The sequence below is a fragment of the Diceros bicornis genome, chromosome 19 (assembly GCF_020826845.1).
Source record: "Diceros bicornis minor isolate mBicDic1 chromosome 19, mDicBic1.mat.cur, whole genome shotgun sequence".
Classification (NCBI taxonomy): Eukaryota; Metazoa; Chordata; class Mammalia; order Perissodactyla; family Rhinocerotidae; genus Diceros; species Diceros bicornis.
This window is the reverse complement of record NC_080758.1, coordinates 528384-553214: the sequence shown is the minus strand read 5'-3', so window position 1 is coordinate 553214 and position 24831 is coordinate 528384. Positions and strand designations below refer to the sequence as shown.

General features: G+C 57.4%; 1 protein-coding gene across 9 annotated transcripts in view; it reads left to right on the top strand.

Moving 5' to 3' along the window:
• Window positions 1-3533: 3533 nt before the first annotated feature.
• Window positions 3534-24831, top strand: part of RTEL1 (regulator of telomere elongation helicase 1) — a 36147-nt gene continuing 14849 nt past the window's right edge. For 4 of the 9 annotated variants that reach the window (XM_058562276.1, XM_058562275.1, XM_058562274.1 and 1 more), the window contains exons 1-14: window positions 3548-3572; window positions 4045-4304; window positions 5316-5511; window positions 5855-5948; window positions 6596-6677; window positions 6920-6980; window positions 10802-10877; window positions 11558-11642; window positions 14270-14335; window positions 15111-15264; window positions 21851-21889; window positions 21957-22035; window positions 23032-23129; window positions 23750-23805. In XM_058562276.1, coding sequence (XP_058418259.1) covers window positions 4203-4304; window positions 5316-5511; window positions 5855-5948; window positions 6596-6677; window positions 6920-6980; window positions 10802-10877; window positions 11558-11642; window positions 14270-14335; window positions 15111-15264; window positions 21851-21889; window positions 21957-22035; window positions 23032-23129; window positions 23750-23805 — 1188 coding nt within the window. In that variant the 5' untranslated portion in view covers window positions 3548-3572; window positions 4045-4202. Of the gene's footprint in view, window positions 3573-4044; window positions 4305-5315; window positions 5512-5854; window positions 5949-6595; window positions 6678-6919; window positions 6981-10801; window positions 10878-11557; window positions 11643-14269; window positions 14336-15110; window positions 15265-21850; window positions 21890-21956; window positions 22036-23031; window positions 23130-23749; window positions 23806-24831 lie in introns of all 9 variants that reach the window. The other 5 variants (XM_058562271.1, XM_058562273.1, XM_058562270.1 and 2 more) reach the window with 3 other exon arrangements.

Sequence of the window (24831 nt, the reverse complement as noted above, 5' to 3'; positions counted from 1 at the left end):
GCCCCCACGCCCCCGCCCCGCGCCCGCCCCTCCGCCGAGTTCGGCGCATGACGCGGGCCAGGAAGGAGGGGGGGTCGCTGCCCTCGAGGGCGGTGCGTCTATAGCTTGGGAGGCCAGGGGGCGGGGGAGGGACAGGCAGACCCCGGCCCATGCTGGGAGGGCTTGGAAACGGCAGCAGCCCCTCCCCCATCCCAACCTCGCTACGCAAAGGGTGGTAGGTTTTTCAACGAGAGCGGGTGGCACAGTGTCGAAGAGGATGGTCCCCCAGCCCGAAGCGGCGAGGGGAGCGGGCAGCTCCGCTCGCTCCCCGCTCGGGTCCCTCACCACGTCCCCCTGCAGCGCTCCCTCCAGCCCACGGGGTGCTCCATTGGCGCAGGGAAGGCATGGGTCGCTCGGGCCCTGGGCCGGGGCTCCCGCAGAGGGTCCCACCCGCTTCCCCCCCCCCACCCTGAGAAGGCTCGGCCGACCAGGGTCTGCGGTCGCCGGGCGCCTCAGAAGACGCTATCCGCACCCCGCGAGCGCGCCCACCCAGGAGCACGGGCCCGTGCCCGGGTCCTCGGAGCCACCCTGCCGCAGTCGCGCCCGGCCTGGCACGGCGGCGCCCGAAGGGTCAATGCACCCCCGCGCACGGCGCCTCCACCCCGAACGCTCCCCCGGCGCGGCCCCTGCCCAGTGGCCCACGCCCGCCCGGCTGGCGCCGCAGTCCCCGCCCTGGGGGCACCGGCTCGCCCCAACCTGGCGGCCCTGAGCCCTGGCTCTTGCGGTTTCGGCCAGGCCGCGCCCCGCGTCCTTGCAGGGCACGGGGTCCGAGATGGAAAACAGAGTCCGCAATCGGCCCCAGCGTCAGGCGAGGCCAGACAATAGCCTCTGCTCAGATAACCCGCTGCCCTAGGAACCCCGCGGCCGGGGCGCCTACCGGACACGGTGCTGGCCATGGTGCTGGCGGCGGCGGGGGCTGCGGAGGCCGGAGAGGCGCGGGCGGCGGCTGGAGCTGCAGTCGGCGAATGCTGCAGTGCCTGGGAGGGGAGGGAGCGAGGGAGGGCGGGAGGCGGTGCGGGGTGGGGGGCGGGAGAGAAAAGGAGAGAGAGAGGGAGAGAGAGCGCCTGGCTGTGGCTGTGGCTGCAGCCGTCAGAGGGAGAGGGGTGGAGGGAGGGGAGGGGAGGGGAGGGGAGGATGGGAGGGAAGAGACCAGCCTGGGACACAGGGCAGAGGACCACAAGGAGAGGCCCATCCTCCACCGCTCACTGATGTCCCCCAGCTTGGCTTTGTGCAAGCTTGGGGGGATGGTGGAGACTACCCATTTCCCAGGGTGGGCGCGACAGGAGGACAGTCCCCAACATCAGGGCAGGGTCAGAGAGCTCTGCACGGTCAGAGGCCGGTGGAGGCTGGGAGGTGCCTTCCAGTTGCCCAGGTCTGTGCTGAGGTGAAAGCTTCTCAAGGATGGTGGGGCATCCCAGAGAATAAGCAGATTCTGAGGCAGAGAAAAGAGTAAATGAGGGGTGAGGCCTAGAACAAGGGCTTTGAAGTGACATAGAGGCTGACTATAACCCAGCTCTGATATCCACTTGCTGTGTGACTGAGGGCAAGTTTCTGACTTCTCTGGGCCTCCATTTCTCAGGTGTAAGATGAGACAATGATGCCATTCCCCAGATGCAGAGGAGATGAGATGCCCACGCTTGGCGAGTGGGTGGGCGTCCTGCCTTCCCTCCTCCTCTGGGCTCAGGGTTCTGGTTGATACCCCTGACAAGAGAGCCTGGCAGAGACGGTGGGGTCTCTCCTGCAGTGACCATCTCACCTCACTTTAGGGATGAGAAGTCAAACAAATGGAGTGTCATTCCTGTTTTAGGGACGGAGCCACTGATGCCAAGAGGAGTGCTTACTCCACAAGCAATTAAGTCCTAACGCCAGGAATAATACTCTGGGAAACCTCAGGAACCTGCAGAGAGATGAGGCAGGCTCCGGAAGGTGAGATACAGGGACAACCTAAGGATCAGAGTCAGCCTGGAGCAGGCCCGGCGGGTGTGTGTATAAACACACCTCCATGTGCACACAAAGGGAGCTCGTGACTGGTTAACATCTGTCCTGTGGTCCACATGGTGTCTGGTCCACTGTGGGAGTCCCACAAAGCCTGACCGAGCAAATGCTCAATTCAGATTTGTTGACTTGATTGACATCTCTTGCTATGGCCAGCCTTGGTTTCCGCCTGGAATTAGGTTAGAGTTGGGTTCAGTGCAATGAGATTTACGTGTTATAGCTTATGGGAGGCTGGGCAGTCTCTGTGTGTGACGTATGACCCGGCAGCTCGTGCGTCAGCCAGGGTCCAAGGTCCTCAGCTCCACTTCTGGCCCACTCAGAGGTCACTGAGTCTCTGGGTCCTGGCCTTCCCTTCCTTGGGCTTCTGGGGCGATGAACACCACTGCTCCCAGCCGATGGGGGCGGTGGAGGTGAAGAGTGGGCCTCCTGGATCTGAGACTCACTAGCTGCTGGCTTTGGCCCATCTTCTAACCACCTGCTCTGTGCTTCCCTCCTCATCGTACAGCGTGGATAATAAAAGAACTTATCTTAGACGTCGTTAGGAGGACAGACGTGTCAGTGCCTGCATGGCTGGACTGAGCCCGTGCCTGCAGAGCCTGGGCAAGTGTGCGGCCCAGGGTCCCTACCTTCTCCAAGCTCCCTGCCGAGAGTCTAAGACAGAGACCACAGCCCTCTCACCAGCACAGGTGGTGGGGTGGATGCCGCGTGTGCCAGGGGCTTCCCCAGTGTGATCTCACACGTACCAGCATGGACACACGCATGGCATAAATGTGCTGTCAGTGGGATAACATCCGGACGTTGAATAGATCCCAGGAGAAGCTCTGAAATCAGCGTTGCCAGCTGGCTGTGGGCAGTCACTGCGCCTCGGCTTCTTCCTGGTGCCTTGTGGGACGTGCTGGGGTCGCCTAGACAAACCTCTCTGACCCCACAGAGCTGTGCGGACCCTGGTCCCCTGTTGATGGCCAGCTGGTGCTGGGTGCTAGGGATTCAGAGGGCCCCGCCTGACCAGTGGGGGACACTGGCGGGAAAAGCAGCTGGACCCAGGGGACAGGGAGGAGAGCGGCCGTGAGGCTCTCAGGAGCCGGGTCCCGGGCAGGGGCAGCCGTTTGCGGATTTCGAGGAGAGCGGTCGCTCAGACTGGAGTCTTAGAAGGACCTGGGTGTTGCGAGAGCAGGAGGCGGCCAGTTAGAAGGCTTGTGCGGTTGTTCTGGGACCGAGGCGGCTTGGGCCGGCGAGGCGCAGTGGAACGCGGGCCCTGGTGGGGTGACGTCGAGGGAGGAGGCGGGAGGACCCCGGTTTCTGCGCGCGGGCGACGGAGGTGCAGTCTAAGTCGGGGTCTGCGGAAGGGCGCGGCGCGCGCTGGGCGCGAGCGCGCGGGCGGCGCGCGGACCCCTCTGCCGGGGAGCGGTTTCCGGAGGGCGCAGCGGCGGCGGACCGGAATCGGGGGCGGAAGTGCGGCGCGCTCAGTGACGGCTGTGCCTCAGCGCGCGAAGCCCGAAGCGCCGAGGCGGGCGCGGCGGCGGGGCCTGGGCAGGCGGGTGAGTCGGGGGCCGGCCGAGAGGCTCCGCGGGACGCGGGACCGGCGAGGCGGGCACGGCGGCGGAGCCTCGGCGGCTCCGCGGGAGGGCCGGCGGCGGGCTCGGGGTCCGCGCGGGGCCGAGGCCTGGAGAGGGCGAGCGGCGGTCGGCCGGAGGATGCGCCCGGGAGGCCGGGGCGGGCGGGGGACGCGGGGCCTGGGGGCCCTGGGTCCGGCCTGTGCGGCTCGGGCGGTAAGCGGGTGATTCTCTCGTCTCCGCGAGCCCGGCCGCCTCTCCCGGAGCGGAGCGGTCGGGCCTGAGAAGGAGGCGGGCTGCCGCGCGGCTTTCGCCTCCCCGGGCGCCGTGCGGTGGGGCGTCTCGGGCTTGCCTTCGGGCCGCGGCGGCGGGAGGGGCTGCCTGAGATGACCGGTGAAGTGGTCTGGCACTCCGGAAGGCTGGCTAGAGGCCTCTTGTCCCCGTTTCTGTGCCATAGGGGTTACCGGGGAGAAGAGCATCGTGTCCCAGCGCCGCAGGCAGGCATCACTGACCTGGAGTGGCCGAGGTCGGGAAATGTTCGAAGGGGCTTTGTCTCACAGGCCCACACAGCCTGCATTTCAGCCAGCCTCTGTGCCCTCCTGACAACAGGCCAGTATGCCCAAGATAACCTTGAACGGCGTGACGGTGGATTTCCCTTTCCAGCCATACAGATGCCAAGAGGAGTACATGACCAAGGTTCTGGAATGCCTGCAGAAGGTAGAGCTGCAGAGCCAGGGGCTGCCCCTGGGGGAAGGCTCAGTGTGGGGAGAGCTCCCATAAGGGCCTGATGTGCTTCCACCTTCCTGTCCACTCCAACCAGGGCCTACTGGGTGAAAGGTTCCCTTCTGGACATGGGACTCTGTCATAAATAGGGCCAATGTTCCAGGTGGGGTAGGAGACATGATAAACTAGTAAACAAAAAAAGGTAATTCTAGGTGGTGATGAGAGTTATGCAGAAAAGACAAGGTGAGAGGCTTGGGAGCACCTTGGGGGGCCTCTCTGCAGAGGTGGCATTTGAGCTGAGGCCAGGTGACGACGAGCAGCCAGCCATTTGAGGATCTGGAGGAAGTATTCCCACGTAGAAGGACAGCTGGTGCCCAGCCCGCATTCTGGAAGGCCTTTAAACCTCCAGGGTATGCAGGAAGTTGGAAGGGCTGCAGGTTGCTCTCTGCTGGGTTTCTTAGCATGCCCTCTTGTACCCTGCTCACGGCCCCAGTCCCTCAGGTCTGACCCTGCAGCTGGGCTCCTGGCCGCTGTTATGTCAGCGAGGAGCTGGGTTCTGTGGCAGCTGGGAGCGCAGCTCTGCCTTTGTGTGTCCCCAGGCTTGCTCCTCAGGCTCCATCTGAGAACTATGTAGGCCATGAGGTTCTCTTCAGATAGTGTAAATGCCTGGATCCAGAATCGCAGAACAATCTCCTCTTTTGAGACTTGGCACCTAATTAATCATCTTACTATTTATATTAGTATGAAAAATACTGTCCCGTTTTGGGTAATGATCTGCAAATTATTTGCTAATGAGGACTGAATTAACCCACAGCTCTTAGTTTGAGGGTGGAAACATTGTCCTGTGGAATTATCCACTGTCCCTTGGGGCTTTTGCTACCTGCCGGGTGGGCTCTGCCTGAGCAGAGCTGCCCCACTGGCTGCCGGGCAGGCGGGCAGGTAGGCCACGTGGCCTGCGGTGCCTCTCCCCTGCTTCCCCATGACCCTGTTCCCGACCCCATTCAGAAAGTGAACGGCGTTTTAGAGAGCCCCACAGGCACAGGGAAGACCCTGTGCCTCCTCTGCACCACGCTGGCCTGGCGGGAACACCTCCACGAGGCCATCTCTGCCCGCAAGATTGCTGAGAGGGCACAAGGGGAGCTCTTCTGCGATCGCGCCTTGTTGTCCTGGGGAAAGGCTGCTTCGGATGGAGACACCACAGGTGATGCTCCTTTCAGTTACTTTCAGGCCCTCTGCCAGCCTCCCTCCCTCGGTAAGGAAGGGGTGGAGTGGGTGGGCAAGGCTCTGAGCAGAGCTGAACAGAGAGTGTTGTAGCTGCCATGTCCTTTCTCACCATCCCAGCTGTCAGCCTAAGGTCAGAGCCTCATGGCCGAATTAGGACACTGCAGATACCCACTTACTCATTCCTAATAGCGAGTATCGGGTATCCAGCCAGTGCCTAGCTGTCCGCAGGGCGGAGTTAGCTGAGTGCCCCTGGGTTAACAGCACACGAGAACGCTGTCTTGTGGAGCCGTGACCTGTTTTGCTTTCTCGTGCTTGGGCAGCTTGCTATACGGACATCCCAAAGATCATTTATGCCTCCAGGACCCACTCGCAGCTCACACAGGTCATCAGCGAGCTTCGGAACACCTCCTACCGGTGGGTCAGGCGCTGTTCATCCCACCTCAGGGTTATGGGGGGAGGTGGCCTCAGCACGGCGCTTGATAGTGGTGTTCTGCCTAGACCCCCTCCTGAGGGCAGGCCATGCTCCGGTGTGCGGGATTACAGCAGGGCCGGCTGTCTCTGATGCCCGCGACTTGTGAGAAAGCAGCTTCAAGTTTACGTGCTGACCTTGGGTTTGCACCCTGGGCTCCTTGCAGGCACTGTGCTGGCAGCTGTGAGTGTCAGTGCAGCTGCGCACGTGAAGGGGAGGAGGCTCTGCCCCATGTCAGAGCCTGGCAGGGCTACAGGAGCCTTGGTGTCCCTCCCCAGCCTCCCATGTCAGGGAGCACAGAGACAGTGGGGTCCCTGTGGATGCTCCAGAGTCTCTTGCCATCTGTCCCGTTTCCCCTGCCTTATCTCTACGCTCACCCTGGGCCACAATTCAAAGTGGGCCACACAACAGAGAGAGCCCCTCCCAAGCCCTGGGCGTATTCCGGCCACAACCTCTCTCTCTGGCTGCCCACCTGCATGTGTGAGCCAAGTTTCCTGAGGCTCCGTATGTGTCCCGAACGGCTCACGCTGCTGGACAGCACTATGGGCTCCTGTCCCCTGGTTCTTGACCCCACGGCTCTCTCTTCCACCAGGCCCAGAGTGTGTGTGCTGGGCTCCCGGGAGCAGCTGTGTATCCACCCTGAGGTGAAGAAGCAGGAAAGTAATCACATGCAGGTGGGCTCCTGGGGCGCCTGCCCCGTCTCTGTGGTCCTGCTAGGTGGGTGCTGCCCAGCTTTCAGAGCCCCCACTGTGCCCTTGGAGGATGGCAGATGAAGAGCTGGTGGGGGTGGAGCTGGCAGGGGGTGGGTGGCTAGGGGCAGGGGCCAGAGTGGGGCTTGGCCTTCACACACTGGGCTGGCGGTGTACCCACTGGCTGGCCCATTGTGCTAGCCGGGACCACCTCCTTTCTCTCCTAGGTCCACTTGTGCCGCAAGAAGGTGGCGAGTCGCTCCTGTCATTTCTACAACAACGTAGAAGGTAAGAGAGGGCTCCTGTTGGTTAGCGGGCAGCAAAGTGGGAGTGGAGCCTGTGTGGCCTTCCAGGGCTGAGCTCGGCCTCATAGCCCACTGGCTCTTGCCCCTTGGGGCTCCAGTGTGGCCACATCGGGCTCAGCTAGGTGAGGGAGATACCCGGGCACTGTCTCCTGACCGGGGACCTGTGTTGGATTGCTTGCAGAAGAGCTCACACTGCGGGCCTGAGAAGGGCTGCCGTCTCAGAAAGGCCTGCTGGCAAGGCCAGCCTCACTGGTGACGGGGAACTTGGATTTCAGAAGGGTCCCCACCTCCCCTGATAGGACAGGAGGGGCTCTTTGGGCCCAAGCTGTTTGTGCAAGGAGCACCTGCTTCCTTTTGGGGGTATGGAATTTGGGTGCCTGCCAGGCAGAGGCACGCACGTGACCGGCCCCTGGTAAAACCCTGGGCGCTGGGTCTCTGGCAAGCTTCCCAGTTTCACACATTGTCACAGCTCACCCTGGGGAGTAAGCCCAGGGAGGAGGCTCTGGAAGCTTGCCTTGGACCCTCGACTCCTCAGGGACTTTTCCTTTTGTGAGTCTTGCGGTGTCCTTTTGCTGAGATATGTCACAGCCAGGGTGCGGCTCTCTCGGAGTCCTGGGAGTCCTGGCGACCCCTCCAGCCTCCGGTGCTGTGGGGAGAACAGCCTCACTCAGAGACAGGGAGAGTGACGTGCACAGGGTGCGTGATGAAAACCAGCTGCTTGACGCAGGTGCCCGCGGCCCTGTGACGGGGACCCTTGTCTCTTGTTGTTGCCTTTCCTGGGCCCAGAGTAGAGGGGCTTGCCTCCAAATCTGCCTTTCCACCACATGGCTGCCCCTCATGTCTGTCAAGGACCACTGCAGCCAGAGGCTGTGGCAGAGAGGCCTCTCTGTGGTGCGGCCTGTACACTTTCTTATCTGCAGTCAGGACTCTGTGGCTTAGGGGGGACTTGCACTTCTGTGGGCCCGGGGTTCCCTCTGTTTCCTGCCTCAGGCTTGGGACTCAGACTGTGAAGGAGCGGTGACATGGGCCCAGGAGCATTCACAAGGCAGTGGTGGTCTGTAGGCCGCTGGCTCTGGGGTTTGGAGTGCCCAGTTTGCCAGCCTGTGCTGGGCAGAGGAGGGTCAGGACAGTGCTGTGCTCCCAGAGGCCTGAGCTGGGGGTCCTGCACTTCCCAGCATGAGGCGTCCCTGTGCCCTGCCCCTTGGAAAGACGGGTGGAGAGTGTGCCTGATGTGGCTTGGGCTCAGGTCCTCCTTGGGTGTGACTGGCTGCAAGTGGGGGGTCCGCTCTCCTGCAGAGCTTGGCCTGTGCTGTGAGGACCCAGGCTCCCGGAGCTTGCTTTTTGCTGCTTTCTTATTTGCTGTGTGTTTTGGTCTGGTGGCACCAAGGACCTTTGGGACAGAGTGAAGGGTGCGTGGAAAGCGTTGAGCATCGGCCTGGCCCGCAGCGGCCCCGGGCGAGGGCAGCCACCAGTCTTTGTAGCTTGCGGCAGCTGGTCCTGGCCCCAGGCCAAGAATGGCTGACTGCCTCGCTCTGCTTCCTCTGCCTGCATCAGGCCTGTAGGTGCTGGGGTCTCTCTGATGGCGTTCTTTCCCCTTTGCCTTGTCTACCTCTTTGCTCACAACCGTCCCACCTCAGTCCTGCCTTCACACAGGCACTGGCATCACACCCATGACACTCAATGGAGTCGTCCCTTCTCTGCCCCACCAAGGCTGCCTCCCCTGTCTGCATCCCTGGCAGAGGGGGTGGGTTCAGGTGCCCTGTTCGCCATGGGCCAGAGCCTTTGAGCAGCACTGGGTGGGAGCTGCTCCAGCCACCTTGCCACAGCTGCTTGTGGGTCAGCTTGCGCCCTCTGCTGGCCCAGCCCTCATCTGCTGAGTCCCTCACCTGCACTGCCCTTGACTCTCCCAGAGGGTTGCTGAGCAGGGAGGGGCCAGGAGGCCAGAGGAGGAGGTGGAAGCTGAGGGGAGCTTCCGCCACAGTGGAGGTGCTGCTGGAGCTGGTGCGTGCTGGCCGCCTGGGCTGCAGACCCCATCCCCACTGTCCTAGGCCCTGGGAGGCAGAGCACGGCAGCTATCCCAGTTGGCCTGCTGGCTCCAGCCTCCATCTATCTCCTCCTCAGTCGTAGCCCACCTGCTCTGTTCCAGCCCAGGGCAGGGGTCCGCTCACCGTAAACCTGCGCATGCTTGCTGTGTCTCAGCCTCCCCTGCCCCCCATCCCCACAGGATGTGAGGGGGCATCTTCAGCAGCTGCCCAGCCTTCAGAGGGGGGAGAGGAGTGGGCAGAAACCCACCCCAGGAGGGGTCCGATGGGGGAGGGGCCTGTATGTGGGAGTAAGGAGAAAGAGAGAGCTGGAACCCTGCCTGGCCTGCATCCTAGGGGGCAAGCAAAGGGCCCTGCTGCCCCCCTGCAGCGTCTGCACACCCAGTCAGCCCTGGGGGCTGCTTCTCCCCCTTCCACGTTACTGCCCCCTTCCTTTTCGTTGCCCCCCTCTCCTCCTTGCCCCCCATCCTCATTGCCCCTCCTGCTCCCTGCCCCCGTCCCATCCCCCCTTCCTCCCCCCCAGGGTTGCTGAGCTCTCAGGCTAGCCTGCTGCAGAGCATGGGATTGGCTGCTCTGTTGCTATGGCGACACTGACTGTTGGCTCTTCCTCCTCCCCTTGCCTGCTGTCTCTGGGGGCATTTTGGGAGTGGGTCAGTGCTGAGGCCGTGTGTGTTCTGGTCTCTGCAGTTAAAGATTTTTTATTTATTTATTTTTCCCCCCAAAGTCACAGTAGATAGTTGTATGTCATAGCTGCACATCCTTCTAGTTGCTGTATGTGGGACGCGGCCTCAGCATGGCCGGAGAAGCGGTGCGTCGGTGCACGCCTGGGATCTGAACCCAGGCCACCAGCAGCAGAGTGCGGGCACTTAACCACTAAGCCACAGGGCCGGCCCTGGCCTCTGCAGTTAAAGGCTGCGCCTGGTACCTGCCACAGTGGGCTGGGAGCCGGGGGTTCACATGTGGCTGCCCTGAGACTTCCTGGGGTGCCTGATAGAGGAGACCCCTGGTCCATCCACCAGGACATGGGCCCTGGAGTTGCTAGGATAAAGCAGCTCCCCAGTGGATTCCTGTGGGCCCGGTTGGGGGGTCTGTACTCCTCCTTCGTGCCTTGGGCCACGTAGCCAGCAGGGAGTAGTGCCTGTCGTGGGCTGCCACCCAAGGAAGGGGCCCTGGGGCTGTCCAGCCTTGGGTGCCCCCTGCCCCTCCTGTCTGCCCTGCCTCAGGTCTGTGCTCCTGCACTGTTACCGGCAGGCAGTGGCAGCCCAGCAGTCCCGCTCCCCGCTCTGCAGAGCCTAGCTTGCCTTCAGAGGGACTCTGGGCCTGCTCTCATGGGTGGGAAAGCAGAGAGAGGGGAAGACTTGCTGCCAACGAAGCCTCATTACAGCACAGACACCGCGTGTCCTCGAGGCATCTGGGGTGTCAGTGGCAGGCTGAGGGGCTGCCCTCATTCCAGGGGATGCCATCTTCTATTGATGCTTAGCCTCAGGCTGGTGGCCGCCTTCTGGGGTGTAGAGCAGGGCTCCCTCAGGATCACTTCAGGTTCAGGGCCCTCCCCGGGGGACCCTGAGACCCACAGGGCAGGGATTCTCTCTGGTGAGTCTCCAGGTGGCTGGAGGCCCCAGTCCTGCCCTAAGGGAAGGTCCCCCGGTGGCCATACTGACTGACCGCTGTGTGGGAGCCATTCCGTCCTGGGTCTCCCCCTGGGGCCTGGGGGCACTCAGTGGACCTGAGGGTGTGAGTTCACCCCTGCCCATATCCACAGAGAAGAGCCTCGAGCAGGAGCTGGCCACTCCCATCCTGGACATCGAGGACCTGGTCAAGAGTGGGAACCGGCACAAGTAAGAGCCCTCGGTGGGGCCGCAGCCGGCTGCATCTTCCCAGGCCTGGCTGTCCCGCCACGTCCACAGGCACATGTGTTTGTTTTTATCCTTTTTTAATCATGAAACTGACAGTTGTTCAGTATGAAGACACGTCAGGGGTTCTGAGGACCGTCAAGTAAGAAGTGAGGACCCTTGCACCCCCTCCTCCACCGTGGGGCCTGGACGGTTTAGTTTTCAGAAACCAGGGGTGTGTCCTCCTCCTTCTCCCTGAGCACACACTCTCCCTGAGGTGGCATCCGACACTTGACAGGACCTCTTACAGCTTCAGGGCTTTGAGTTGTGATAAAATGGGGCGAGTGTTTTGTTTCTGATTGCCTCATTGATCTGCTTGGAAAGAGAGTTGGGGTTTTTTATCTCTTGTGGTGGAGAGTGCACGGTGTGAACAGCAGTGCAGCCAGCTCCCCTGTTGTCCCTGTTCCACTCTTGTCCGAGCCCCGTGCAACCCCAGGGCTCCTCCCTGTGCATGCCATGGGAGGACGCAGCATCAAGTCCGGACTCAGGGCCATGGCCCAGTGTCACTGCTGCCCGTCCTGAACACTCGCTCCTGCCTCAGCCTGTGGGGGTACCTCTGAGGGCCCAGCATGTCCCCCGGGCCTGTGTGTGGTGCTCACAGTGCCTTCTTCCTCTCCTGCTCCCAGGCTCTGCCCTTACTACCTTTCTCGGAACCTGAAGCAGCAGGCCGACATCATCTTCATGCCGTACAACTACTTGCTGGACGCCAAGGTGAGGTCTCAGCCCCTAGCTGACGATTCCCAACGTCAAGGGGTGTTCTCTGGATCACAAAGGGCTGTCAGAGCCTTTGTTGGTTCAGTTTGAGATCAGACCCTCGCTCAGAGAAGCAGGCACGTGTAGGAGGACCCGGCCTCTCTCACTGGTTAGGGCTCAGTTGTGACCAGCCCAGGGCCATGGATGGGTCGTTCTGAGCTCTTTGGGAGCAAGCGGGCTGGCAGGAGTGAGGAGACCCCAAGGCTGCAGCCAGGGCCAGGCCCTGACCTTGTCCTGGCGGCTCGGCTTCTCTTTTTCCAGTTGGATGAGGCAGCCCAGGGAGCGTTCTGTCCTCGTGCTCCTCCCTCGGGATGAGTGCACATCTTTGTGTGTCCCTCCTGTTTTAACGTAGGGGCATCACGCCCCACGCGTTCAGCGACTGTACCTCACAGAAGCACGATACTGGACATCCTCTGGGCCTGTGTTCGTCCATTTGTCCCTGCAGTAGGTGTTTACTGAGAACCTGCTGTGCTGGGCACAGGTCTGGTCGCTGGGACGCAGCAGGGAGTGAAACTGGCATCACTGTGTGGAGCTTTGCTGCTGGTGGTGGGGTAGATGGCAGAAGAGTGAGCACACGAGTCGGTAGCACGTAAGGACCATAAGGGGAAATGAGCATGGAGGGTGGAGACAGTGCCACACGGACAGGGAGGCCTCTAAGGAGCAGCAGCTGTCTGGGCAAGTAGTGAGTGCAAGCGTCGTAAGGGGTGGAATGCTGGACTGTTGCATGGAGCGAGTGGCTGGAGCAGAGTGGAAGATTAGGCACATGGCGGGGCGAGGGCAGGTCCTGAGAGGTGGCCCAGATTTGGGCACAGAGAGCTGGCGGGGTTTGCTGAGGGGTTGTATGTGGTTCTTTCAAGCTGGCTGCCGGGGCCTGGGCCCCACCCTGGAACAGTCATATCACAACTGATAAACTGATTCCAAAACTTACATAGACCTGCAAAAGATCTAAGAGAGCAAGATGATCTTGACAGAGAAGGTCTGAGTTGGAGGGCTCACACTGCCTGACTTGAGGACTTCCTGGAGAGCGCAAAAGTGCAGAGAGGGCGGTGCCGGCCAGGCTTGCAGAGTAGTGAGTCGTAGGTAGACCCACACCTGTGGAAATTGGTTTTCTACAAACTTGCCTAAGTGTTTTAGTGGGGAAAGGAAAGGTTTGGGTTCTTTTTCCAAAATATGGTGCTGGAATCGCTGGATGTGTGTTTGGAAGAGAATGAATCTCAGCAGCCCTTCACACAGTATACCCTGAATATGACAGCTGGAGCTCTGAGGCCCCGGAGAGAACGTGGGTCACCACAGGCTGGGGCCATGATTTCTTAGCTTGGACACATAAGGCACTAGCCCTAAAGACAAAAATCGATAAATTGGACTCTGAAAGCATTAAGAAAATTAAAAAAATTTAAAGGCCAGTCACAGAAAGGGAGGAGTGTTCCTGGTACGGCTGTCCGTCAAAGGGCTGGGCCCAGAGTGTGTACAGCGCTCTTGTAACTCGACAGACAACCCAGCCAACCCTTGGAAAAGGTCCGAACACATACGTCACCAAAGAGACAGACGGATGGCCGAGTCAGCACATGCATGGAAAATGTTCAGCATCACTAGTCCTGAGGAAATGCAGATGAGAGCCACAGGGAGATGACCTGCATTCCCACCAAAACAGCTAAAATTAAGAGGACTTAGGAGAACCAGTGAGGATGTGGAGCACTGGAGGTCTCAGCCATTGCTGGTGGGTGTGTGGAGTGGCGCCCTGCTCTGGAGACATGCCCGAGAGAATGAAGCTGCGTCCAGAGCCTGGCACAGCATGTGCCCAGGGTTCTGCTAACGGTTGCCCAAGCTGGAGACAGCCCCTGTCCATCAGCAGGTGGATGTCCCTAAAACAGAGCAATCAAAAGGGTGACCTGCAACTACGCAGCAACACGGGTGGTTCTCAGGACACGCTAACCCAGAGAGAAGGGTTTGCTGCCTGACTGGTTTTCAGGACGGCCTAGAAAAGGCAAAAATGATCTCTGCTCGTAGAAAGCAGCTCGGAGCTCCCATGGACAGCGAGGGGACGTCTTGTCTCCTGCTTTGGGTGTGGCTACGCTGTGCTCATATTTGTCAACACTTATCTGCACACTTAAAATGGGCACTTTATTTTATGCAAGTTAAACTTCAAATTAAGTTGATGAAAAGAAATACCAATGCCAGACCCCACCCCAGATCACTCCCCTCACACTCTCCCCTCCTGTGTCCCAGGTGGAGAGCAGTGGTTTGGCCTTCCCCCTCTGCGTTGTGGCTGCAGAGTGTGGGGTCTCGTGCCTGCTCCCTGTGCTGTGTGAGCGTCACCAGGACTGATGCCTGACAGCTCAGTGGTGGGTGGGCAGTTCCTGGTGGCCGTGGCCAGCTGCCACCCCCAACAGCAGGTGTGAGAGGGCCTTCCCCACGTCTCCGGGCAGTGTGGTAATCAGCACTCAAGAGGGTCGTGCCTCCCTGAGCTTTCTCCTGCCTGCCACGTGCCTCGGTCTCTCCCTTCCCTGCCTGGTCTCTGCAGGCCCCCGAGGGGCAGTGACTGCCCTGCTCAGCTCCAGCCCAGCCTCCTTCTCCTCTTGCTGTAGAGTCGCCGGGCACACAGCATCGACCTAAAAGGAACAGTCGTCATCTTTGACGAAGCTCACAACGTGGTGAGTGTCCAGATGGCCTTCCTGATAACCCCTGCCTCCTGCCCACTTCCCTCTGGAGAATGGTAGGGGCCTGTCCAAACCCCTGCCACCCTGGCTGTCGGGACCAAGCAGACCTGGGTGAGGTACGCTGGCCGGCTGTGTCAACTGTTTCCATGAAAGACCTCCACAGGCCCCTCCTGCCATCAGCTTATTCAGTCTCTTTCCTTTTGTCCCATGGCAGCTGGTCAGCTGGCCTGACTCGCCCCCTGGTGACCACACCCAGGCTCAAAGAGGCCGCCTCCCAGCACCTCCCTGTCACCTGCACCCCTCTCCACCCATCCCTATGGCTGCTGCTCGGGGCCCTGTGTTTCCATGAGTGGCTGGCCTTGACCAGACACCAGAGGAAGGCTACTTGGGGCAGCCGTGCTTGTGCTCCAGAGTGTAGGGGAGGCTCCACCAGAGTCTGGCGTCCTGGGATGGCAGCCACCCTCAGCCCCTGCTTGGTTCCAAGCAGTTGTTCCCATGGGGGATGGTGGGCCCGGTGGGTCAGATCTGACTTTAGAGAAAAGCCAGAAATTTGGTTTTAATGGGAAATTTTCTAATTATGAAATGTTGGCAGCTCAAGTGAAGTCGTTTTCAAACAATGGTCTGGCCAGACAGCCATCTTTGGACCCGTTTGTGACCTGGTCCTAGAGACCATGGGGTGGGGCAGTCTGCACCCTGCCCCATCTCCGCTTCCCAGAGCCCCCAAGCCCCTGCCCTTGTCCACCATGACGCAGCCTGCTTGGGTCCTCAGGAGAAGATGTGCGAGGAGTCGGCATCCTTTGACCTGACCCCCCACGACGTGGCTTCTGGACTGCACGTCATAGACCAGGTTTTGGAGGAGCAGACCAAGGTGGCACAGCAGGGCAACCTCTGCCTGGAGTTCAGCGCAGACTCCAGCAGCTCAGGTCAGCTTACAGGCCAAAAGCCCAGGACGGGCCGAGGGGGTAACGCATCCGGGGGGGCCAGAGTCTGCCCAGGGCCTTCTTTCCAGTTGGCATTTGGGGACAACATCATCTTCTTTAAGAGGCTTCTCGGGGCCTCACAGACCATTCCATCCTGTCCCAGCTGGTGTGGACTTGCCCTCTAGTGTACAAGTGAAAACCAAGTGTGTTGGGGCCGGCCCGGTGGCGTAGCAGTTAAGTGCACACACTCCACTTTGGTGGCCTGGGGTTCGCAGGTTTGGATCCCGGGTGCGCACCAACACACCAGGCGTCCCATATAAGGTAGAGGAAGATGGGCATGGATGTTAGCCCAGGGCCAATCTTCTTCAGCAAAAAGAGGATTGGCAACAGATGTTAGCTCAGGGCTAATCTTCCTCACCAAAAAAAAAAAAAAAAAAACACCAAGTGTATTAACCATGAAGACATTTTCTAACGACCTATGAGCATTGCCCGCACACACCTTCCTCTTCTCACAGGTTCCTCTCCAGGGTTTACCTTACGTAGCACTAATCACACAGACAGCATTGATGGACAAGCTTGCTTTGTCCAGACATTCTCCCCGCCTCTGTGAGTGGCCGACGAGGAATCCAAATTGGCTTACCCAGACTGCTCTGCAGTAGATGTTCCCGCTCTGGTTGCTGCGGGTTCAGTGTTTGTACACTGTGCTGTGAACATCTTCAGATGTTCTGTGTCCTTCTCTCGGACGTGGGGCGCAGGCGAAAACAGTCTGAAACCCAGAGGAAGCAGAGGCCCTGGGCGGGCTCCCGCTTGGCCCTTCTCACCAGGCGACTCCTCTTGCCCTCTTGGCTCGGGTCTCCGGCCTCCTCTGACGCACTCACTCCTGCCTTGGTGCAGGGAGGAGTTGTAAATAGCATTTGTTCGTTTAGCACAGACGTTCTCAAACGTTTTGGCTTCAGGCCCTTTACATTGTTAAAACTTGACATTCTTAAAACTCGCTGAACTTGGTTTATGTGAGTGTATCTATCGATAATCACTGTATTAGAAACGAAAACTGAAAAATTTTAAAAGATTCATTTACTTGTTCATCTAAATAACGGACCATTACACATTGTATTAGCTTCGTAGGGCTGGTGTAAGCAAGTACCACAAACCGGGAATCTTAAAACAGCAGAAATTTATCCTCATGGTTCTGGGGGCCAGGAGTCTGAGAGCCAGGTCCTGGCAGGGTGGGCTCCTTCTGAAGGCTCCGTGGGTATCTGTTCCAGGCCTTCCTCCCAGCTGCTGGCAGCTGCATCCTTGGCTTGTAGACGCATCACTCCAGCCTCTGCTTCATCTTCACACGGTCTTCTCCCCTGTGTGTATGTCCAAACTTCCTCTTCTTATCAGAACACCAGTCACTGGAGTAGGGCCCGCTCCAGCCTGCTGTGACCTCATCTTGACTTGAGTACATCTGCAAGGGCCCTATTTCCAAATAAGGTCACATTCACAGGTAGCAGGGGTTAGGACTCGAACATATCTTTTTGGAGGATACAATTCAATCTGTAGCATATTAACATAAATAACTCTTTTCTTGAAAAATAACTATATTTAAAAAATTTGATCTGATGCGTTATCATGCATCATATACAGTGTTCAATTCCTACCGCTGTTGTAAGAAATTACCACAGACTTAGTAGCTTGAAGCTACTGTCTCACAGTTCTCAGAAGTCGCAAATGGGTCAGCAGGGCTGCTTCCTTCTGGCGGCTCCAGGGCAGAATCTGTTTCCCAGCCTCTTCCAGCTCCTAGAGGTGCCACAGTCCTTGGCCCGGGGCCCCACATCGCTCCGACCTCTGCTCTGTTGTCACATCTCCTCTGACTCAGACCTCCTGCCTTCCTCCTGTAGGGACCCTGTGATTCCATTTAAGCCCCACCTGGATAATCCAGGATCATCTCCCCTCTCAAGGTCCTTAACTTCATCACACCCGCAAAGTTTTCTTTGCCATGGAAGGTGATGTTTTAACGGCTTCCAGGGATTAAGACGTGAACGCCTTTGGGGGCCATCATCAGCCTCCCACATGTGGCCTGTGGAAAACTGCAGTGTACGTTCATGAGAGAACAAGAGGGGAAAAGGCAGGTGGTGGGCCCTTAGGAGAGGCAGCGGCGGCGTGAGAACAGGTCTGGCCTGAGCGCTCCTGCACGGTCGCTGGCCGGCCCCCACAGGACCTCCGCCTGCCAGGCAGCCTAGAGTGTCTCACATGTCCTGGTGAGTCTGTTCAGGTCGAGCACTTTTGCAGGAATAACCCAGCAGTGCTGTGTCCTCCGTCCATTGTATTACGGGACTCAGCATGTCTGTTGCGTTACTGGTGATCACAGTCAAATGATGACTGCCAGGTTTTCTGCCATGAAGTTGCTGTTTTTCCATTTGTAATTCTTAAGTAATTTGTGGCATCCATTAATGATTCTTCCCTGAATTAATGATTACCGTAATGTTTGCAAAATGGCGAAGTGTTCTTACCTCTTCATGCTGTCTTCCATTCCTTAGTTGGAATTCTGTGCAGAAGATCTTTTACTTACTCAGGTATTTATATCAATATCTGAGTACTTATACTCATTCACACGCACATACATGCTGGAGTGTGTGAAATCATGAACTCACATTCGCACCTCCAGTTCTAGTCCAGCACTACACAGCTCATTCTGGCTTTCTCCCTTTCCATATTTGTAATGCCTTTTTGTGATAGAAAACCAGCTTCCATTTTCCTCAGTATTTTACTTGCTTGTTTGATCCTAGAGCACCCAGACAGTTGTTTTAGAATTGCTAACCCACCCATGAGAAATGGAAGTCTACACACTAGACCTAAATATGTGTTCACATCCTTTTTGTAGTTAGTCTGAGAGCACATGGTCAAAATACTGTGTTCAAAAGTTTCTTGAGTTGCTTCCTCCCGCTTCATTGTGGTTATATTATTCATTTTAGGCTCATTTGTTTCCTTTTTTATTTCATTTTTCTCCATTCATGATTTATTTTTTTGTTTTTATTTTTCTTGAGGAAGATTAGCCCTGAGCCCTCCCCTGTTGCCAGTCTTCCTCTTTTTGCTGAGAAAGATTGGTTCTGAGCTAACGTCTGTGCCCATCTCCCTCTATTTTGTATGTGGGACGCCTGCCACAGCATGACTTGACAAGTAGTGTAGGTCCATGCCCGGGATCTGAACCCTCGAATCTGGGCCACCGAAGTAGAGTGCACTGAACTTAACCACAATGCCACCAGGCCGGCCCCTCATTACTTCTTTTTGAGTATTTGAAACATTAACATGGTTGCAGAGGTCCCAGTCGTAGTTCACTCAGAAGAAGTGTCTTCAGGGCCGGCCCAGTGGCTTAGCGGTTAAGTGCGTGCGCTCCGCTGCTGGCGGCCCGGGTTCGGATCCCAGGTGCGCACCGACACACCACTTCTCTGGCCATGCTGAGGCTGCGTCCCACATACAGCAACTAGAAGGATGTGCAGCTATGACATACAACTATCTACTGGGGCTTTGGGGGGAAAATAAATAAATAAATAAAATCTTTAAAAAAAAATAATAATAAAAAAAAGAAGTGTCTTCTGAGTTTCCAGTTTATCCTCTTTGCTTTTTTGCAAAGAAGCAGATAGAGGTATATTTTACTTACTCTCTTTTCTCTCCGGCACAAAGGATCATATTGTGTTTTGTAGACACTTGTCTGTACTTTGCTCTTCTCCTGAAGTGTCCTGGAAAGGCCTCACTTCACAGACTCTCCTCTCTCTTCAGCTCTCAACTCCCTCCTGTGGATCTTCTGTGTCTCTCCAGCCATTTGTATGGCATCTAGGTTGTTTCCGGTATTTTGCAGTCACAGACTGTGCCGTCGTGAGTAATCTAGGGCACTGTACTTCCATTGTGTTCAAGGTGTTTCCTGAGGGTGAATTCCAGGCAGCAGGGCTGCGGAGTTCACGGTACCGTGTCTGCAGCCCTGTTAGATGCTGCAGGCTCCCTTGTCATGGGCAGCAATCTGCGTTCCCACCAGCAGTGGGCATAAGCCTCTGTGTCCTGGTGGCCTCACCAGCAGAATAGGACGTCAGGCTTTTTAATTTTTGCCGTTTTAATAGATGAAAATGGGTCTCAGTATGATTCTGATTTGCTTTTCTCTTAGGAGTGAAACTGAACATCTTTTCAGCAGTTTAGGGACCATGTATTTTTTGGATAATGGCCGTCCTAATGGATGTGAAGTGGTTCATTTCCTTAGTTTCCTGTCCCAGGAAACCACAGGACACTAGTTGTCCCCTCTCCTTAGCCTGCTCTCATCTGGGACGGTTTCTCAGACTTTCCTTGTTTCTCATGACCTTGATGGTTTGGAGGAGGATTGGTCGGGTGTTTATAGAATGTCCCTTAATTGGGATTTGTCTGATGTTTTTCTCATGGATTTACTGGGGTTGTGGGATTTGGGAAGAAGAGTGCAAGATGAAAAGTGCCCTTTTCGAGGCTGGCCCCGTGGCTTAGCAGCTACGTGTGCGCGCTCCGCTACTGGTGGCCTGGGTTCGGATCCCGGGTGCGCACTGACGCGCCGCTTCTCCGGCCATGCTGGGGCGGCATCCCACGTACAGCAACTGGAAGGATGTGCAACTATGACATACAACTATCTACTGGGGCTTTGGGGAAAAAAAGGAGGAGGATTGGCAATAGATGTTAGCTCAGAGCCGGTCTTCCTCAGCAAAAAGAGGAAGATTGGCATGGATGTTAGCTCAGGGTTGATCTTCCTCTCACACACACACACAAAAAAAGTGCTGTTTTCATCACATCCTATCAAGTGTCCATACTGTCAACTCAGCATGACTGATGACTCTTGGTGTCGACCTTGATCCCCTCGTTGAGGTCATCTTTATCAGGGTCTTCATAGGGACTCTGACCCTCCTTTTCACTCTGTCGTCCTTCAGAGGAGGTCACACCTAAGGAGTGGGGGTTATTCACCTAGGTGTCAATCTCGTGACTGTGCATTAGGCAGCGGTTGTTTAGAAATGACACCAACAACACAAGCACTGAAAGAAAAAATAGATAAATTGGACATCATCAAAATTAAAAACTTGTGTGCTTCAGAGAACACCATCAAGAAAGCAAAAGACAACCCACAAGAGAAATTTTTTGCAAATCGTATATCTGATAAGAAGTTTGTATCTAAAACGTGTAAGAAACTCTTATAACTCAAGAAAAAGATAACCCAATTAAAAATGGGCAAATTATATAAATAGACATTTTTTCAAAGAAGATGTACAAATATGCACATGAACACACATCATTAGTCATCAGGGAAATGCAAATCCAAACCACAATGAGATACCACTTCATACCTAGGAGGATGGTTATCATCAACAAGATGGACGATGATGAGAGTTGACGAGGACGTGGAGCAGCTGGAACTTGCGTACATCATGGTGGGAACATGAAACGGTGCAGCTCCTTTGGAAAGCAGGCATTTCCTCAAAAAGTTAAAATAGAGTTCCCATGTGCATTAGTCTGCTCGGGCTGCCTTAACACAATACCACAGAGCAGGTGACTTCAACAGCACAGACTTATCCTCTCCCCGTTCTGGAGGCTGCAAGTCCGATGTCAAGGTGCCAGCAGGGGTTTCTCCTGGGTCCTCTCTCCCTGGCATGTAGACAGTCAGGCCCACCGTGGCCCTCACTGGACTCCCATGGTGGTGTGTTTTTCTCATCAGGAGGCACGCGGCCATGTGTTTGCTCTCTATTTTTGTAACGCCGTTACGCTCAGTGCCTAGATCCATTAGTTACTGGGGGATTGTGAGATGGGGACGTGCTGGCTCCGTCGTTGAATTTATCAGGAATGGTTTCATAAAGATGCTCTTCATCTCATCTGCTGTTTGGTGATACCATTCTTGTAGGAAAGGCAGGAAAAATGCTTGGTTTTTTTTTTCCCTTTATTTTCCTCATTTTCAAATTTGGGAGTTTGAATTTATTCCCGACTTATTATTGGTCCCTTGTCACCCTCAGGAGGGGAGTAGTTTCTAATGTCACCAGCGGGCGTGTGTATTTAAATACATGAGAGTTTAAGTCCACTGAAGTCTTGTCATTATTGAACTCAGGTGTCCTGTCTTCAGCTGGTGTCTTGTAGGCTGCATCCTTTTGACGTGGCCCGGTAGTCGTTGCTGGGGAGTCAGGATGTTCCACACTCGTCCATGCTTTTCCTGCCCCAGAGCTGGAGTCAGCCCGTCTCCAGGAAGGCCTGGTTTCTTTTAACGGGACATGGTATCTCAAGACCCACAATGCGGGCACTGGGGCGTTCTCTGTCACTCTATTGGTCGTTGTCCTAGGTCTCCAGTGGACAGAGCTAGGAAGTGTGTCCACATGTGCATGTTCACATGTGTCTCTAAAGGTGAGACGCCCTGTGAGCTCACCCTGCTGCTTCCGGGTCAAGTTCAGGCTGTACAGATTGCAGAGCCTTGTCCCCTTCCTCTATCTCCTTTCCTCCACGCCGCAGCCACTCTGAAAATGGGCAGGAGCCCAACAGGCGGGAGGCTGGTTCTTCAGGAGACAGTTGGTAGCATTGGATGATGTAGACGTGCATTTGCTGCTTTTCTCTCGCCCAGGGCTGAACATGGAGCTGGAAGACATCGCAAAGCTCAAGAGTAAGTGCCTCCTTCCCCTCCTGCTCTCGCGGGCAGGACCTGCCCCTGACCACCCCTTGCCCCGCAGTGATCCTGCTTCGCCTGGAGGGGGCCATCGATGCTGTCGAGCTGCCTGGAGATGACAGTGGCGTCACCAAGCCAGGGAGGTGAGGGACCAGGAACTGGCCCCTTGACCCTAGGCCCTGCCTGGTGTTGAGAGGGACAGGGGGTATCCGGGGCTGTCCTTGTACCCGGTGAGTGTCGCCAGCTTCACACACCAGTGAGGTCTGTTCCAGTTTGGGAGGCCCAGGAGGGGCTGCCAGCTTTTCATTTGATGGTTGAGGGTATTGGGACCACATGCTCCTTGGCTCCGCCCAGGGCTGAGTCCTCCTGGTCCAGCCCTTGGTTTGCAATGCAGTCGCCTCTTGGCATGAAGCACCTGTTTCTGTGTGCATCTTCTGTTAGGACGAGAAGTGCAGTCTTCTCCGCCACCTCTTTAGGCCTCCAGTCCTCCCAGAATGTTCTGAGTGTTCCACAAGCCTCCAATCTTCTCAGCGGCCCGGGGCAGCGGGGTTTATTTCTTGTAGGCAGATGAAGGATTCTGGCTGGTGCACAGCTGACAGCTGTGCTGGGATCCAGGCCTGGGTTTCTCAAAGTGTGGAATGTTTTGGAATGTTCTGGAGCACTGGGCTGCCTGCCTTCTCCCTGAGCCCCTGCTCTGCTGTGCTCAGAGCCTTACAGGACCCCTAGTTGCCCCCCTGGTGAACCAAGCTCCTGAGCCTGCCCCACGCCGACCACCCACCATAGTGCCCAGACCCGCAGGGCTCACCCTGGTCCTCCTGCAGCTCCTGCTGCCCTCCCTCCCATCTCTTTTCAAAGCTGCTCTTTGGGGACCCTGCCCACAGCCACCACCTCAGGGAGGCCCTGATGACCCTATCCAAGGCCTGAGCCCTGGGACTCCGCCCTTTCCTTGGTAGGCGGGTCTTGAGCAGGCAGCTCTCCTCCCCACCCAGGATCCTGAGGGCAGAGTCCTCTCACCTCCAGGCTTGGCCTCCTCTAGAGGGCTCAGCTTGTTTCTGAGTGAAGGAAACTTAAAAGGCCGTTAGGTTACCAAAACTCAGCCTGGTCTCTGGCCGGGCCTGAGCCTCCTCTCTCCTCGGCAGCTACATCTTTGAGCTGTTTGCTGAAGCCCAGATCACATTTCAGACCAAGGGCTGCATCCTGGACTCCCTGGACCAGATCATCCAGCACCTGGCAGGACGTGAGTCCCTGCCCGCCCTTTGCCCCTGCCTTAAACTCCCTCCTGGCCTTGACTCAAGGTCGCAGCCTGCTGCACCTAAGGAGCAGGAATTTGGCCTCCAGAATTCCTTTCCTGTTGAGACATTAGTGACATTTGACCAGCACGGCCAGCTTTGCCATTTCCCCATCAGCCCCTTTAAAGGAGAGCAGCAAGGGGCCTAGGTGAGTCAGTGAGCTGTGGGTCCCACCGGCCGCTCCCCCAAACGCCCCCCGCCACGTCCCATGTCCACTCAGAGGGTTTCCATGGGACCACTTCCCAGAGGCTGCGCTGCAGAGCCCGCTTCTGCTGGGCGGGGCCTTGTCCTCACCGTGGACACTGGCCTTGCTTCGCTCCTGGGCTCTGGAGCGTGGCCAAGCAGCCCCAGCCTTATTTGGCCACAGAGTCTCTTTTCTCGTCACACTGACCCCTGGAATTGCGCTGTGAAGAGCCGGCAGGCTGCCCTCTGGGGGCTTGCCCCACAGCCGACACTGGGTGGAGGCGGAGCTTGGCGGCATGAGCTGAGCTGGCTCATGGCTCCCGAGGCCGAGGGTCTGGTGCCTCCCCTGATGGCGGCGGATGGTCAGTGCCTGCTGCTCCCACAGGTGCGGGGCTATTCACCAACACGGCGGGATTGCAGAAACTCGCGGACATCATCCAGGTAAGGACCAGCCTTCGAGGAGGACGTGGCCTCTCCTTTCCTGATGGGAGTTGGGGTGCGTGGAGTGGCTAATGGTTCCAGACTTGGAGGTAGGACAAAGGCGCCAACACCACGTGCTTCACATCAGCAACCCCTTAGGCGCCTTTCCTCTCATCCTGAACACACCCTGGGGCATCTGGGGGAGCTGGCCATGCTGGGCTGCTCTCAGCCAGTTATGTCCAGAGTGGGTGCTCGAGGGCCAGGGCTGTGGGGGCGTGGGGGCCCGGTGGGGTGAGGGCCTGGCAGGGTCCCGCTGGGTTTCAGACAGGCCCAGCGGCTTCTTCCCGGCATGCTGCCGTCCCATTTTCTCAAGTTTTTTCCGGAAACAGCTTCTCAGAGGAAAGTCAGTGTGAGCCCATCACAGAGTTGGGGGTGTAGAGTGTCCCCCGACCCCGTGTTCACAGAGTGGGGAGTGTAGACTGTCCCCCCAACCCTGTGTTCATGGAGTGGGGAGTGTAGACTGTCCCCTGACCCTGTGTTCACGGAGTGGGGGGTGTAGACTGTACCTCCAACTCTGTTCACAGAGTGGGGGGTGTAGACTGTCCCCCGACCCCATGTTCAAAGACTGGGGGTGTAGACTGTCCCCCGACCCCATGTTCACAGAGTGGAGGGTGTAGACTGTCCCCCCGATCCCATGTTCACAGAGGGGGGGTGTAGATTGTCCCCCCAACCCCATACTCACAGAAGGGGGGGTGGAGACTGTCCTCTTGACCCTGTGTTCACAGAATCTGGGTACAGACTCTGTTCCCCCGACCCCATGTCTGGGCTAGCCACGCCCAGAGTGATGTTCATACATCTGGGCTGTCCAGGTGATGCCCATGAGTTAGGTGGGGCCTGTGGGGCTGGCGTGTGGAGTCAGTGGGCGTGGTCAGCAGGGCCCCCGAGCTAGGCCAGCCTCACTCTGGGCTCTGGGATCTGCTTTGGGGTGGGGTGGGGGCAGCCGCAGGGTGGCTGAGCTCCTCCTTTGCCACATGCAGACCCAACCTT